Source organism: Eutrema salsugineum, unplaced genomic scaffold (assembly GCF_000478725.1).
Source record: "Eutrema salsugineum unplaced genomic scaffold, Eutsalg1_0 scaffold_2, whole genome shotgun sequence".
Taxonomy (NCBI): Eukaryota; Viridiplantae; Streptophyta; class Magnoliopsida; order Brassicales; family Brassicaceae; genus Eutrema; species Eutrema salsugineum.
Genome location: NW_006256829.1, coordinates 3,742,040 through 3,757,554, shown reverse-complemented (window position 1 = coordinate 3,757,554; position 15,515 = coordinate 3,742,040). Strand labels below are relative to the sequence as shown.

At 34.3% G+C, this 15,515-nt stretch overlaps 1 protein-coding gene across 1 annotated transcript; it reads right to left on the bottom strand.

Moving 5' to 3' along the window:
• Positions 1–873: 873 nt before the first annotated feature.
• Positions 874–6,344, bottom strand: LOC18017144 (protein EMBRYONIC FLOWER 1). The gene is made up of 9 exons (XM_024156623.1): positions 6,061–6,344; positions 5,826–5,865; positions 4,947–5,143; positions 4,547–4,719; positions 4,308–4,445; positions 4,165–4,227; positions 2,988–4,081; positions 1,380–2,882; positions 874–1,137 (listed from the first exon to the last, which is right to left on the bottom strand). Exons 3-8 carry the CDS (start codon positions 5,039–5,041, stop codon positions 1,410–1,412), a joined length of 3,036 nt encoding a protein of 1,011 aa, XP_024012391.1. The 5' UTR covers positions 5,042–5,143; positions 5,826–5,865; positions 6,061–6,344; the 3' UTR covers positions 874–1,137; positions 1,380–1,409.
• Between the last annotated feature and the right edge of the window lie 9,171 nt (positions 6,345–15,515).

Here is a 15,515-nt window from a genome sequence, read left to right as displayed (position 1 = left end):
ATTCCTATATCCCATCTGATATTATTGACTTAGAATTAATTTGTTGCTGTCTTTGTTATCTCAGTGATCTTATTGGTTATTGCTACCACAGGCCACAAGCTAGCGATCCGCCATGCAAATGAATTTTCTTAAGGTACCCTACAAACAAATGTGGATATCGTTGCTTAAGTTTGAAATTTCGAGCAAATCTTCTTTCCTTGTAATGTTTTATTTGATGAATTCGTCTTTACTTTCTCCTCGCTCTCGGTTCCAATACCCATTCAAGAACCATCTCTTCTCTCTTCTACTATCCCTCTCCCGTGCCATAAAATTTAACAAACCAAAAATATTTTCAACGTATTCGTAAGTAAACTAATACTTCTCTAAGTAACAATAAAAAAATTCTATATTTTACTACCAATCTATTTTTTGTTTTAAATTAGTCTACAATTTTGCATGTTTTTGTTTTTTTTGCACGTTACTTTACCACTCTTGGTTTTTTAATCGACAACTATTTTTAATATATGCCTTAAAAATTCTGGACTTTGGATCACAGTCTCCTTCGCTATATGAGACCAACTGTTGATAATAACATATTTAAGACGAAAGCTTTTCTCTCCAAAAAGGTTGAACTAGTGACCTTGAGTATCTCAAGAACCAGTATAACATTACCTCCTTGTTAATTAATTAATAATTGTTTTGCAGAATCTCTTTAAGTTGGGCATTTTACTTAGCTTACTTACTCTTTTGTTAGAATTTTTTTCAGACAAATGAAAACTTAAGATGGTTCATTTTTAGGTTTTCCTGTGAGTTTGAGAAAGTTGACATGTAAAAAGACACTTCACACCGGCTCGAACGGTAACATTTCGACCCAAAAAGAATAATGCAACGGTAAAAATTTATAAATCTGTATAAAATAAAACGCAGCTAAAAGGTATCCCAAAAAACGAAAAACATACAAGGCCTAACAGGGGCAGTTAATGTAGTTTTTGTTGTTCAAAGGGTAGTAATGTAATAAAGAAATGTCTATGAAGTAAAAAAATCCAAGAACTGGAGGAGGATTCACTTTATTGTTTCCTGTCTGAGTTATTCTTGATTTCAATAGAAATGATGTCTCTTTTGTATCCCTCTTCGCTTCCTCTGTTAATCGCCCAGTATCTGTTTCACATTAGCAAAGTTTGTTAGAAGTGGAGACAAAGATTCCAAGGAAGAGCTCTGTTCTGGAAACTAAAGTTGAAAATAAAACTCAGTTCTAAATAATGGCATTGCAGAAGAAACACTAATTACGTTTTCATGAAAGCCAGTTTTTTTTTATGAAGTCATTGATTTTGAGATGAACCAAGCAAATTCCAATCTTAAACGATGATAATTAAAAAAATAGGTGGTCGTAGCAAACATACCTGCACAAATCCCCCTCAAGTTCTCTATCATTAGCCATTTTCTGTAGAAGGACCACCTTGCTTCTTAGCCAAGCTTGTTTTCTTCTTGTAAGGTGCGCGTTTTCGAGCCTGAGAGTTCTCACCCGTCAACATTTCACCCGTCAACATGTAAACATTCCCAGGCTCATCAAGAGTGGTGAAATCAGCAGGGTTTCTGTTTAAGCTGCACTCCATGGATCCAGAACTGATCTTCAGAGGCCTCGTAGAGGCATTACTGCTGCTCTCTGCTTTTCTCTTCAGTTCCTTCTCTTTCTCCGCCATGTGAGACTTCAATGGGAGAATCAAGGAACCTGATGCTCCGAGAAGCTGGATCCTCCCTTGCTCGTTTCTCCTAGGAAACACCTGGTTTTCAAGACTACCGTAAACCGGCGCGACTGTGTCTGTTCTCATGGATCTATTCACTTGATGTTGTTGACTCCATGAAGGCTCTGCATTGTGAATCGAAAACGAAGGCGGCGGTCGAACGATGGGGAAAGTCGTGCGTATAGGCTCTGGTGGTGCGACTCTGTTTCCGTAGGGATCAAAAGGTAACTGCTTGGTTTGGTAGGCTGACCTGCTAGACTCCCCTGTTTGAAACTGGTTAACCGGAGGAAAATGTCTCCTAGTGAAGTTAGTGTTCCCGTGGTGGCCAGCGGGAGTGTTTGGTCTCACCCGAGGATCCATATGGCTGAGTAACTCCATTGCCGGCATAGAGCTATCACTAGCAAAGGCGTCCATTGTTCTGCTGCTATTAGCCCTAGAAGCCCCAGAAGCAGCAGCAGCAGCATGTTTGCAGCCAAATGATAAATCTGGAGTGTACCCACATCTCTGCATCCCATTGAAGTTTAAGTTCTGTGGATGCATACCAAAATATGGTTGCTGCTGCACGTTGAAAGATACAGGCCTGTGTTGCGGTGGCATCATAGAAGATGGCCAGACAGGCTGAGGAGCTGCTGCTGTTTCTCTGTACGGAGGAATGCTCTGGCATGTGTTGCACGGCCGTAGCACCCGGTATGAAGACGGAGTTGGGACCGGATTAGGAGCCATCGTAGGAAGATTCCCATGCCACTGAGAGTTGTGACCAGTAAACCGGATGGAGCTAGGACGGTTTGGTTGGGGAGGAGGACGTCTCGCAAACGGAGAAGGCACGAAGGGCTGACTTACTGGGGCAAAGCCAATAGATCTCTGCTGTTGGTTCCCAATCGGGAAACGTTCTTCCTTCCTTGCATTGCTCTCACTAGGTTGTGGTGGTCTTGATGTGTTGTTGACATTGTCCTCAAGTGAGTTGCCGTTATCGTAGGTTTCGTTGAGATCAATCAGAAGACCATTGGATTTGGGTGGTGCCGTTTCTTGTGGCTGCTTGTTTCTGACGTCATCTTCTTTGTCCGGAAGAGTCCTCTCGTACTGGTTTTTGGCCAGCAGCTCGAGTACCTCCCTGGGAAAGTTTCGCTCTTGATCAGTCGTGATCTCCTTTACAGAACCATCCTGCCAAGTAAAACGATTCCGTTATTATTTTGGTCTAATACAAAGCCTTACCTAAAATCATATAAAGAACCAAATTTTGGAATAGGAAGCAAAGATAAGTTTTACCATTTGCAGCTCACAAGATGGACCTGCAATCTCTTGACGATAGTTTGCTTCTGCTTCTTTTGACCTCACATGACCACTGCTTTGCAAACGCAAGGAAAGGTCCGGCTTCTCCTTAAGCTGAGGGACAGATTTTCTGACATATCCTTCTGAGGCCAAACGCTCTTCAAACGAACCGCCCACACTTTTCTCATTCAATGAATCTCGAGTAGATTGAGAACTTGCGTTTATGGAAGGACCGGTTCGCGGTTTAACTTGATTTCCTCCAGAATTAGAACCGATGGGGGTACTCTTCCCGTTATCTATTGCTGGCTTGTTGTTCTTCTTCTTGGACGAAGCGAGCTTCTTCTCTGGTCTCTGAGAATCTTTCTCCTTGGTTAAAGACTGCACAGGAGTTGGTAAAGCACTCTTACTAGGACCTGCATCAGCGTCACGGATCCCCTCTTGTGAAGTTTCACAAGGAAGCGTTGGTAAGAGCTCGTCAACGACCTGAAATCTTCTGTTCTTCTTCTTACCCCTGATAGGATCTTCTTCTTCAGTTAATTCAGTATCACCTTGACCAGCGTCTTCACAGCTTTTGGATGCATTCTCAGAAGTTGCGCCGACTGTGCTTAATTCCCGCCTGACATAATTGTTTTCAGGTAACAGCTTTCTTTTCCTACCCCTACCAGACTCCATTTTCGAAGAAGAATCTTTGGCTCTGATAAGATCAATAATCTTGGTCTCATCGTCAGCAAGCAAGTCGTCCATTCGACGAACCTTGCGAGTTTTCCTACGCTGCAACTCACTTACACCTTCTGATGACACGTTATCGCTTTCCATTGGAACACGACTTCCTCTACGGTTCTTGGTTGCCTTAGACGGCGCATCCTCAACCACGCCAGCTATCTCAGATGACTCGAAAGTTGTCACAGCCTGATCCACATTTTGCTTCTCTTTCCTGCTGCTAACATCCATTGATGGTTTGTTTACTTTTTCTTTCAGCTTCTTGTTGCTTACTTGCTCTGGACTCGCCACCTTTCTGCTCTTGCTCCTAACAGTAGATACATCCGTAGGTCGAGGAGGAGACGTCCTGATGACAATCCCAGTAGCTGCAACTGTTTTAAGATTTTAAGATATTAGTTTTCCGCTTCACGCGCACACTTTGATTTTAATTTGCTCGACCTGAGAAAACAATTACCTGGCTGATAATTCTTCTGAGATCTCTCACAGTTAACATCCTCATTCTGCACAATAGCTTTACCTGAAGGAAAAAAAATGATTATACAAAAGTGTTTATGGTTGCTATGAATTACGAAAGTAAACCTAGCAGATGATGCGTACCTTTAATAGCAGCTCTCCTTTCTCTCTCCTGATCGATGACAGTTTGTGAATTCAGTTGGCTCTGAGTAGGGATAGCAGAAGAGCTTTCACCGAGCTCTCTCTCGCCAATGGTTCTTGAGCTTGAAGGCAGTTCATAATCTGAAAGCAACCCACATGCATAAGTTCAACTAGACAGCACTATATCTAATATGTATATATAGACACATAAACACGATATTTGAAATGCGTTTCACCACCACCTTGTGTCTCATCAGCATTTATATCTCTGACACAGGGCGTACAACGCCACCATTTGAACTTTGGACCAGATAAAGAAGGGAGATAATAGTTTTGGTTCACCAAACGAAGACTTTCCTCATCAAACGGCCAACATTTTCTATACTCTTTCTGACGGGTTTCAGCTACGAATGAACTGCATGAATTAATAAGAAGAAAAACTCATTATGTTCATGTCATTTCATCTTGTACCTTGCTACAATATATATGCATCTGGAAGTCATCACATCATATATAACAGACATATAAATATATACATATATATATATATATATATTATAATCTATCAAAGTAATTGAAAACAGAAACATACTCTAACAAGGAAGGAAAGTTGATAACATAAGGTCAATATAGTAGGCTCACCGCATGGAGAAGTGATTACAATTTTCCATGTCAGTCTCGTTGGCAGCGCCTGCGAGATCTACGGATATCGAGTTGATGTTAATGGAGGGTCTCATTGATGTGCTTGAAAGAGATTTTATGCCTTAGTGATGATGATAACGTCCATAATTATACGTACGTAACGTACCCACTATTATACTCTTCACAACGTACTAGAGCTGCAAATGCCATGCATAATAATATTCATTAGCATCACGAAGCAGAAGCATTTAAGTTATATAGATCATAATGTATAATAACAATAGTGCATGATGATGAAATTGTTGTTGCGTATAAAAACGCAACCCTTCAAAATCTTTACTTCCCATATATATGACACCAGAAATCACTCTAAATTGATTAAGGGCCAAATTAGGCTAATATATACCATAACGCTCAAGCATATCCCATGTATATCCACATAAAATAACATTCATAACAAACATATATTAACCCTACAATTTCATGGAAATCAAAATTTTAAAACCCTAAGGTCTTACATAAAATCAATAACCAAATTCTTAACCAGCATCCCATTTCATAAAACAAAAACTAATCATTCAAGTGATTTTTCGACATCTAACACTCAACATTAACCTATCTATAATCACCGACCAAAAATTAGGGTTTTCAGACAGCCCCAAACTGTAACATATTTTTCAGACAGCCCAAAAAAAAAATATATATATAATATATCACGGATCCGTTTCATTTTGATGTCCGAATTACAGACTCCAAGAAACGTCAAAATCAATCTGAGTAAATTAGGGTTTAAAATCAAATTATTTAGAACCCGATTAACAGATAATAAGACACAAAAAATTAACCGCATGTGATTAACAAAGATAGCGAAAGACCCACCAATTAATACGGGTCAGATCTATCCGCACGTGAACAGTCCCTGAAGAAAAAAAAAACAAAAAAAAATGTAAGAACAGCGAGTTTCGAAGAGACGTATAAATGAACAGTGAAGAACCCTTAAAAATAAAAAACGCGAAGTCAGCTATTAGTCAAGCTAAATCTCGGCCCACAAGATCCAGCCATAGCTGAAACCTTAAAATCGAAAAAATCGGAGATCTGTGTCGGAACCACCCACCTGGAGAGATCCGACCAGATAAAGGGCAAAAAAAGCGATGCGAGATTTGAGCTCGATCTTAAGCGGCAAGCGAAAAAAACAGTATCGGAAGATTGAGAAGGATCTGGATAAGAGGATTAGATAAGGTTTAAGGATTGATTCGTCGGGAGATGAGCAGAATTTGACTGCGATTTTTCGAGAAACCCTAGAACGCCGTTTCCTAGCGAAAGGGGAGAGAGAGAGAGAGAAAAAGGGGGACTTTTTTTTTTTCTTTGGCTTGTAGAGAGAGACTGTTGAGAACAAAGAGAGAGAAAGTGGAGGTCTCTTATCCTTGAAATGAGGTTGTTTTACGTCGAAATGAGGGGTTAATTTATAAAAATAATAATTTATTGATAAACACAAAATAATTTATTTAATATAAAAACAACTCATCTATGGAACATGACACTGCCATGTCACCATCTGGTCTGCCTATTTCTATTTACACGAAACAGTAGTACGTATCTATATATAATATATATGTATATATTGTTTACACGTATACGAGCTGTGTATTATGTGTCAATGGTTAAAAAGGATACATTTCTATCAATGCAAATATATCTTTCTAATAAGTGAAAAAAATCTACATTAATGGAAACAGCTGCATTAGGGTAACAGGTATCTAAAGAAATAAACAAGATAAAAGAGAAAATAATCTTTTGTTAAGGGAAACATTTCATTTACGTTAAAAAATCTAAAAATCCTATATACGTTTTGGGTGTGATAGGATGGGGCACAAGAAACCAATGAAAAATGTCCACGTGGCCGTAATGTGCGGTTCTTATCACAACCCATTTGTTGTGTCCAGAAAAAGAAAACCCTAGGCGCGTGTTAATCACGGTGTTTCCTTTTCGCGTGTGTGCACGTTTCGTCCGTGGCGCGGATCGGAAAGCGAGCGTCGGCACGGAGGAGGAGAGAGATTGGAGCGTGTGGTTCACGTGAGAGGAGAGAGACTGTGGAAAATGTGGGACCACAGAGAAAAAATAAAAGCCCTAAAAGCATGATAATATTGTATGGGTAGGTGATGTTACCCTAGATGAGCCCATTTACTCAATAAATGACGATATATATTAACCCTAACACCTTTTTTCCCCCAACTAAAGTTTACCACAGTAAAAAGATAAGAAAGGTTTGGTTCACATAAACCAGATTCTTTTTCTCTTTTTTTTTTGTATATACTATTTAGTAATTTACATATATATATATATATTGATTTCGTTATATATTTATTACATAGTAATGCTGGTGTATTTTTTTAATTGTTTCTGTCTTTCGGTGGTAGAATCATCACATGGAACACCAACCTAATCGGATACCCTATGATGTAAGCAATGTTTAACAAAAAAAACCAACTTCGTTTTTTTCATTAGACCTTTCATATTCGATATATACAGCAATTAATTGGATGTTGAGTCGTTGACTCTTTGTTTTTATCAAGTTCGTCGGTATAATAAACTAATTGCATAATTGAGATACAGATTGGGATTTAACTATTAGACCGCTAATGCGTTTTTTTCCTCTTTAAGTTTGCACGTATTGGCACACACATATATAGATAAGTGAGTATCATCAAGTTGCGTTAATTATTTACAAACGTATACTTATACATTTATACTAACATTGGTGAAAATAATATACTAGATCAGGTAGATATATATTTATATATTGCCTCTTAGAAAATATTATTATACGGTTAGATGAGTGATGGCCTTTAGACTTTAGTGGGCTTTATCTTTTATAACACATTTCTCTCTCCTTGTTATACTATATTTTCATAATATTCTTTCTTCGGTAAATTGGATTTTTATTTTTTCCTAGTTTTTGTCGGCTTTGATGTTCTTATAATACTATTCTTTCCATAGAAATTTAGGTTTGTTACTTTTAGTCTATTTTGGGGGAAAATATAATCCCCTTTTTCTTCCCACTGACATATATACATATATATATATATATGTAATTTACTTTTGCAAAAGATCAAATTTCTTGTTTGACGCAATTAATTATGGGTTTGACAAATTGTGATATATATACCAAAACGTGTTAATGATCCATTTTGATTTATTTGGATTTATTATCTACCTTTTTTTAACGAAGATTGCACATTAACACACCCCCTCTAAAGTTTCTGGCTAATTTTCATAATGTAATAACTTTATGGAAAAAGAATTGAGCACATATTCGTGATGATCCTTATTTTGAGATAAAAAGCGAGGAACCTATCTTCAACCAACCAAACATTTTATCTAGACCATATAAATCAAGATTCATATATTTTGAAATATTATCCACACGTATTTGGAACTCTATGAAGGATATTTATTAATATATAATTAACCGATACACTTTTAGGTTTACATACGTGCACAACTGCACATTTGTAAGTTTATATACGCAAGTTGATATTTATAAATACAAGCCGATACAACGTACATATATGTATATATATGTATAGATAGAGAAAGAGAGAAGCGGTAGAAAAAGGAAATAAAAAAAGAGGAATTAAGATGAAAAAGGACAGCTTTAAGGAGATGCTTTGGCCACCAGCGATACCATCATTTAAGCTTTGCATGTGCCTCTCTGTTAGCATCTCGACAACCACATCAACCTTCTCTCTCTCTCTCCCCTTTTTATCTCTTGGATTTTTACTTCTTACACACACCCCAACATCATCATATCTATTTATACTTATATATGTGTTTATATATACACTTAGTTTCATGCATCATCTCTGTGTATCACCCATTATATATGTTGTGGATCCCTTCGAGTTTATTTGATCTTCACTTACAAAATACTTCATTTTTAACTCGAAAGTTTAGTTGGGAAACACACAATCTTCTGGCCTTGATGTTTGATACATCCATTGATCGATGAAAGCTTATCTCATTTGCTTTATATTAAATAAACTAACCTAAATTCTCTGTAAAAAAATTGATTAGTAGTATATCTGCTATCAATGATTCAATGGTGAGACTATTTGTCAAAAGTCTAAATTTGCTATCAACAAAAATATGTTAGATGCATTCTGTGATTGACCAAAGTTATTAGTTTTGATCCTATAGTATTAATTAATGATTTACGTATTCACATTTATCATCAATTATTGATTCTAAATCTAAGACAGTTATATCTTGAAGATCCGAAATTTCTTAACTATAAAAAATTGTAGGTGATGAGAGTTTCTTCAGCGTATAGTGAACACCAGATACAATGGAGCAGTTTTAATAAATAAATAAAAACTCATTGATCAAGTAAAGAGTGGTGATATTGCCTGTTGATTTGCATCGTGGGCCATGTAAGACTATTCAGATATTGGCTATTCGTATTTAATTATACACGCATTCTCTGTGGGCCATTAAAATTCCTTATAAGCATTCGAGCTAACTACTAGTTAATATAATGGATGAGCGATATGTTTATGCACGCAGATATACACTTGCGTACGGTTCAATATGCTGAGATGTGTTAGTTCCTAGTCAACATTCAAATCACTTATCAGAGATCTATTTGGTTCTCTGGAGGGTCCAAACATGCTATTCTATATGTAAAACAAGAAAAATCATAATTTTGGATATAATAATTCTCATTAAACGCATGATCAAACCTCTTATAAATGTTGTTAAAGAGTAAATCATTTTCCTCGGGAATGAGCTTGTATTGTTTCAAACACAACTTACATGATAAAAACATTTTCACATTAAAGATATAAAAATTTTGGTATTGAATTGGTTAAAAAGGAAAATGTAAACGCCAAACGAAAACGGAGCTTCTTCTAATTTCGTTGCATTTGGCTTTTGTGATGAAGATATAAATATGCAGAACAAACACACTAATACGTAAACATAAAAACAAAAGCAAACAAATAATAGAACACACTACGTACTATATTTTGTTCCAAAAAAAAACATCAATACTATTTCAGTTAACTACGATAACTATTCCTGATGGATACGGACAGATGTAATATTTTTCTTTTAGAGTATAAGAAACAAGTAATATTTTAAGAAAAAGAGGACGCTTTGAAGGTTTATAAATCTATCGTGGAACTATAAGCCACGTAAATTTAACTGAGGAGCGAAAGATCGAATGTTATTTGTGAAACCAAATCGGAAGATATTTGAGGGTGATTTCCGGATTTCAAATTTGAAATTTCACGAACCACAATCTCATCTCAGCTTTTCTTTCGCTAATCATTATTTTTATTTTTAGATCGATGCATAATGATAATGCATGCATGTGTGTGTTCGTTACGTACGTATATGCCTTTATCTAACTAATTATGATATTACTAGGTCGTAATTATGGTGGCAACGTAAACCCTCAAGACACGATGATATCATATATTAGCTCCAACTTTCCACCAAAATCCATAAGCAAAGCATGGAAATACACGCCTGTGTTTTTGTGTGTCCGATATTTTCGATGGTATACTAATAGAAAAATTACGAGAGAATGTAAAAAAGATTTGAACTACCTAGATTTTCCTAGATCATTACTACGATAGTATTAATTTATGGATGTATTTATTATTTTTACCGCAACTTCACTAATTTAAAAGTACGTATACAAATTTTACTAAACTACGACGACATGAATTAATTAAATAAAAATTATACGTCTAACTTTGATCTTATATTGAAACTGAAACTTTTACCTTATATTTATAAAAACTAAGTGTTTATAATGCGGCCAACAAGAGATACGGTCTCGTCGTCTCGATCGTAACAGAGTTATACCATTCCATCTAGTAAACTAAACGTAATATGAAGATAATTTATATTGAAATTTTGATGGTGTCACTTGATTCCCCTAATGTTTTTAGTTGGTCCGCCCAGGGTAATATGTGTATGATACATAAATTATATATCTATATACATATATATGTATGTAGTTGTATGGATGGAATGTGATTATAAATGTTGTAGATATATATGATTCAAAGAATACTTTTTTGTTCACAAAGAATAGACAAATATTATCTTCCATGTAAAATAATAACAAACCAACTGACGATGAATTGGGATGGATAGAATAAATACCCAAAAGGTGTTGCCGATTCGTTTGCTCCATATCTAAGGTCTCACTAGGAACCTAGGTTCTGACTATCCTGGTTCAGCAAAATAAAAAACCCAATAAACGATGATTATTCATCAACTGGTTATTTGCACGTGCAAACGATGGCGAATTACAATTATTGAGTGAATGTAATATGTATCTGTAAGACAATCTGTTTATAGAAAACTCGGTTTCATCGTTTAAAATTCTATGTTACTTAGTGTAATTTTATTCTTTAACCAAACGATATAATTATTATATTGTCTTCAACCAAACTGCTGCTTGCAAAACATCAACAGATCTTTAATTAAAAAAACATCAATACATACTTGAGTTTTAATTTTATTGGTCAATGCAATTAATGGCGCGCTGACCTAAAAATGGAAAAAATGATCAATAATTTGGACCGTATAATACAAAAAAAGAAATTAGAAATCAATAGAGACGGGGACTGGATTTCCTAAATTCAAGTTTGACCAACAAAATTCTTTAGATATGGTTTAGACCAAAAAAAAAAAAAAATTTCTTTAGATATGGTTTTTCTATCCAGGAATATCTGGAATTCCTAAATTCAAGTTTACCACACTACTATCCAAAATTTTGTGTGTTTGGTTTTTCTATCCAGGTCTAAACAAATCATTCACTAGTATGTAAACTATACCTTAGTAACATTGCGTAAATAAATTAAAGGTGTAGTGGCTTAGTAAAACATATGGAAGTTGGTTAATTGTACACCGGGTTCAATTCTCTTTGAAAGAAAACCCATTTTTAAAAAATAAATATCTGAATACTGACTTTGAACCCCCGAGAAACGACGGATCAAAAGTCTGAAACTCATTGTTTAAGGGAAATTTGCTTTGTAAATAACTAAACAGCATCTTATTAAGTAGAACACCTCTAGGCTATCATGCATTTGTAAACTATAGACAAACAAAGTTGTCTATCGATTAGATTTTTGTGGTCAATTGTTTTTAAATATACAGTAGAATCATTTTTGAAGGTCTTATTTAGAGTAAATAGCTTATAGTCTTGTACATATAATAACTTGATTAACAGAGTGTAACCCAGCACACATTGTTTCACTATCAATAATTTTGGTTGGTCATACTGTCATACATAAAGATACCGTTCGTAATGTATTAACGGACTTACTATGATTGGCATCAAAATTAAATAAGAAATTAAGAACTTTGATTGACATCACAGATAAATAAAAAGTCAAATACCGCTTTAATGGCAACAATACTTCTAAAACTTTATCATATAGTATTTTAAAAAAACAGTAACTTTGGTAAAAGGAACATAAAATGTTAATTATCAAATACTTGAACTTTGTAATGATATCGTTTTTTATCTAATACCGTTTACCTTTTATTTTGATATTTTATTTTAAAATATTAGAGAAATTGGTAAAACTGTTTTTTTTTTTACAAAGTTCAAGTATTTTATTAAAAAAACTTATCAAATTTTAAAAAAGTTTCAACAATTGATTAAAAAAACGTATTTATATGCTTGTCAAATTGTTTAGAAAATCCCCTAGCCTATGTAAATACCTTGCTTTTTTTTGTCGACAAAAAACAAATACCTTGCTTTTTAAAGCCATATTTACCTAGGAACTGGGTTGAATCCAAAAGGCATTTCGTATGAGTCACACGATCCAGCGCATCTTTGTTCCTCAAAGAAGGAACACAAACATACCTGAACGTAATTGACCAAGTCAGATATTCTTTAATTCTTTTATCTTACATACAAACATTTTACCAAAAAAACATTTTAAAACCCATAGTTATCTTCGTTAGAAAATAAACTATTATCAAAGTTAATTAGTTTGTATTATATAATTTTTACTGATAGTCGTAGGCTCTTAGCTGAGATTTCACAACTGGAAGAAGGATATATTATATGTAGAAATTTAGCTGGATAGTCTCTTACCGAATTTTGATTTTTTCTTCTTCTCATTACACCTTAATATTGCGAATTCCATTGTCATAAACCTTGTCACAGTTTCACTACACATGAATTTTATACTAATTATGACTACAGCTTCCTAGTGATTTATATTAACTTTACTATTGTATTATAAATCGAACTTAAATCTGGAAGTTTGTGTGAGCTGTAGATGACAGAAAGGTCCATTATAATCAGATCGTTAGACACTATTCCAAAACAATATTAAACATTTTGACTATCTTTTATGCTACCGTGAAATATTTCTAAACTGTTGTTAATGATAAAATTCTAATAAAAACAGTGTGAAAATATAATTAAGTACATAAACAATTTTTTTTCTTTGACGTTGTCTCCAATATTACCAATGCACATAGATTTGGTAAGGAAAATGTTTCTAAAGCATCCTTTTTTTTGCCATTTTTAGATTTTCTTAAACAGAACAAAAAGTTATATGTATATATGCTCCACTAGTAAGTAGGTCAAACATAAAATTGGTCAATTTATTTTTCCATAGAATTACTGTTGCTGTCATTTCGTAAGATCCAGTTGTTTCTTGATGAACTAGAAGATTAAATCTTGAAAACAAAAAAATAAAAGTTGAAGAAAAATTATCAAATGATTTTTTTTTTTTGGAGAGAATATCAAATTAAATAATTTTTGGTTACTACTATTACTATTTTGGATTACACCTTAAGTCGTGATCTATAAACTAAAATATTGTGAAATGATGAAGGAGGCAATTAACTAGAGCTCAAACGAATTACAGCTCAAACACGCCATGCATGATCTGTACCGTTGCAATATTACATCACAGAATCACAAACTTCCAACACTTTCATTTGTCGTGTAAGTAATTGAGTTTTCGGGTTTCCTTTTCAGCATTTATGGTTTCTTTTTACAATCAAAAGAATTTTAAATCTAACGACCCATATAGTCTCTTCGGTCGAAAACTAAAATCGACAAAGTTGAAAGATGCTGGTTATATATGTAAATACACTATAATATTTCTTATATACATTTTAATAATATACTAAATTCATTTCGAATTTTCATGGTTTCGGTAAGTCCATATTCTACTGCAGTAAAAATGGCTTGCAAATCGTTTCTTCTCCATTGTTAAACTCAATTACAATTTGGTGTTAAGTATATTCACACCATAAGTTTCCCATTATGAGATAGATATGAACTTTTAGATCCTTTGAAAAACGGAAATCGCGAATTAACCACTCTAAATTGCGGATTTAATATATGGATTAACTTCCCAGATAAGTGGGTTACCCGCGAACCATCAACACCTAACCAGGGAGAGAAAGAGAAGCAGATGGGTTGCACATGCATCTAGTAACATTTAGTTTTTCTTTTGTTTTTACTTTTGTAATGTAGTATGAAAAGAATTCATTAGAAATGTTAACAAAAATCTATATATTTATATTTTTGGAAACTTTTTTGCATAAATAAAAATGAAGTAAAAGTGCTCACCAATGTTTTACAAAAATTTTCTTATTACATCCAGTATATCGATTTTATATATTGTATGCACTCGGTAAAATGTATTTATGGATCCGTCCTTGTAGCTAACCGAAGACGGTGCATTGTACGATCATATATATACTCGAAAATATGACTTTATTTCTTAACGAATACAAAAAATGTAAAAAAAATAAGAAAACGAATACAATAAAATGTCCGTATCAACTAACCTTGAAAACATATATTACCTGCTTTTGGATCGAATGTTTTACTTGGCGCAATAGCTTTATTTTGGATTTTTTTTTTTGATAAAATGTATTGCTCTTATTTTGGATTTTTGCTTCTGGCATTAGCCAAACGGTTCCATAATCTAATTTTCAAATATATCAAAGTAATCTAAAATAAAGTTTCAATTATATCAAACTTGAGCTATGAGCTATCAAACTTTTTAAGCTAGTTTTTGGGATTGGTACGTAACACCTTCTATCATCGTAATTTTTTTAATTACCAATAAGAGAATTCCACGTATTCTAATGACAGCAAGCTTCATCAAATCACCGAAATAACAACCGTTATTTGTCGTAAAACCTTTCGCCAATGTTAAATAAGATCTTCAATCTCTTCAAGTAAACTCGATCGTTGACAAAAGAAAAAAAAAACAAAAAATCAAATACGGATCTTGATCATCTTGTCGCAAAGTTTTTTTTTCAATTAATTTTGTACTGAACACAAGCGAAAATAATGAGCATTCCAAATAGATAAATAGTTTTAATGATTGGATTTATCAGTTAAAATGCGAATTTAACCCCATTTTAGGAGTATTTATTTGTTTATTTTGTTTTTTCCCGGGTTTTAAGGATAATCTTTGTAAGACTTTTTAATATCTTGATGATGGACCCTTATCATATCAACGTAACGCAGGCACGCAACTTTATGCTAAGCCTACGTGGCAGCAGGAT

What these genes read in the sequence shown, in the direction of transcription:
- LOC18017144 (XM_024156623.1), bottom strand. Translation starts at nt 5,041, where the DNA reads ATGAGACCCTCCATTAACATCAACTCGATATCCGTAGATCTCGCAGGC. An exon ending in TCAGAAGAATTATCAGCCAG is followed by an intron (nt 4,082 to 4,164) that starts GTAATTGTTTTC and finishes ATCTTAAAACAG; the next exon opens with TTGCAGCTACTGGGATTGTC. An exon ending in CATCTTGTGAGCTGCAAATG is followed by an intron (nt 2,883 to 2,987) that starts GTAAAACTTATC and finishes TTTACTTGGCAG; the next exon opens with GATGGTTCTGTAAAGGAGAT.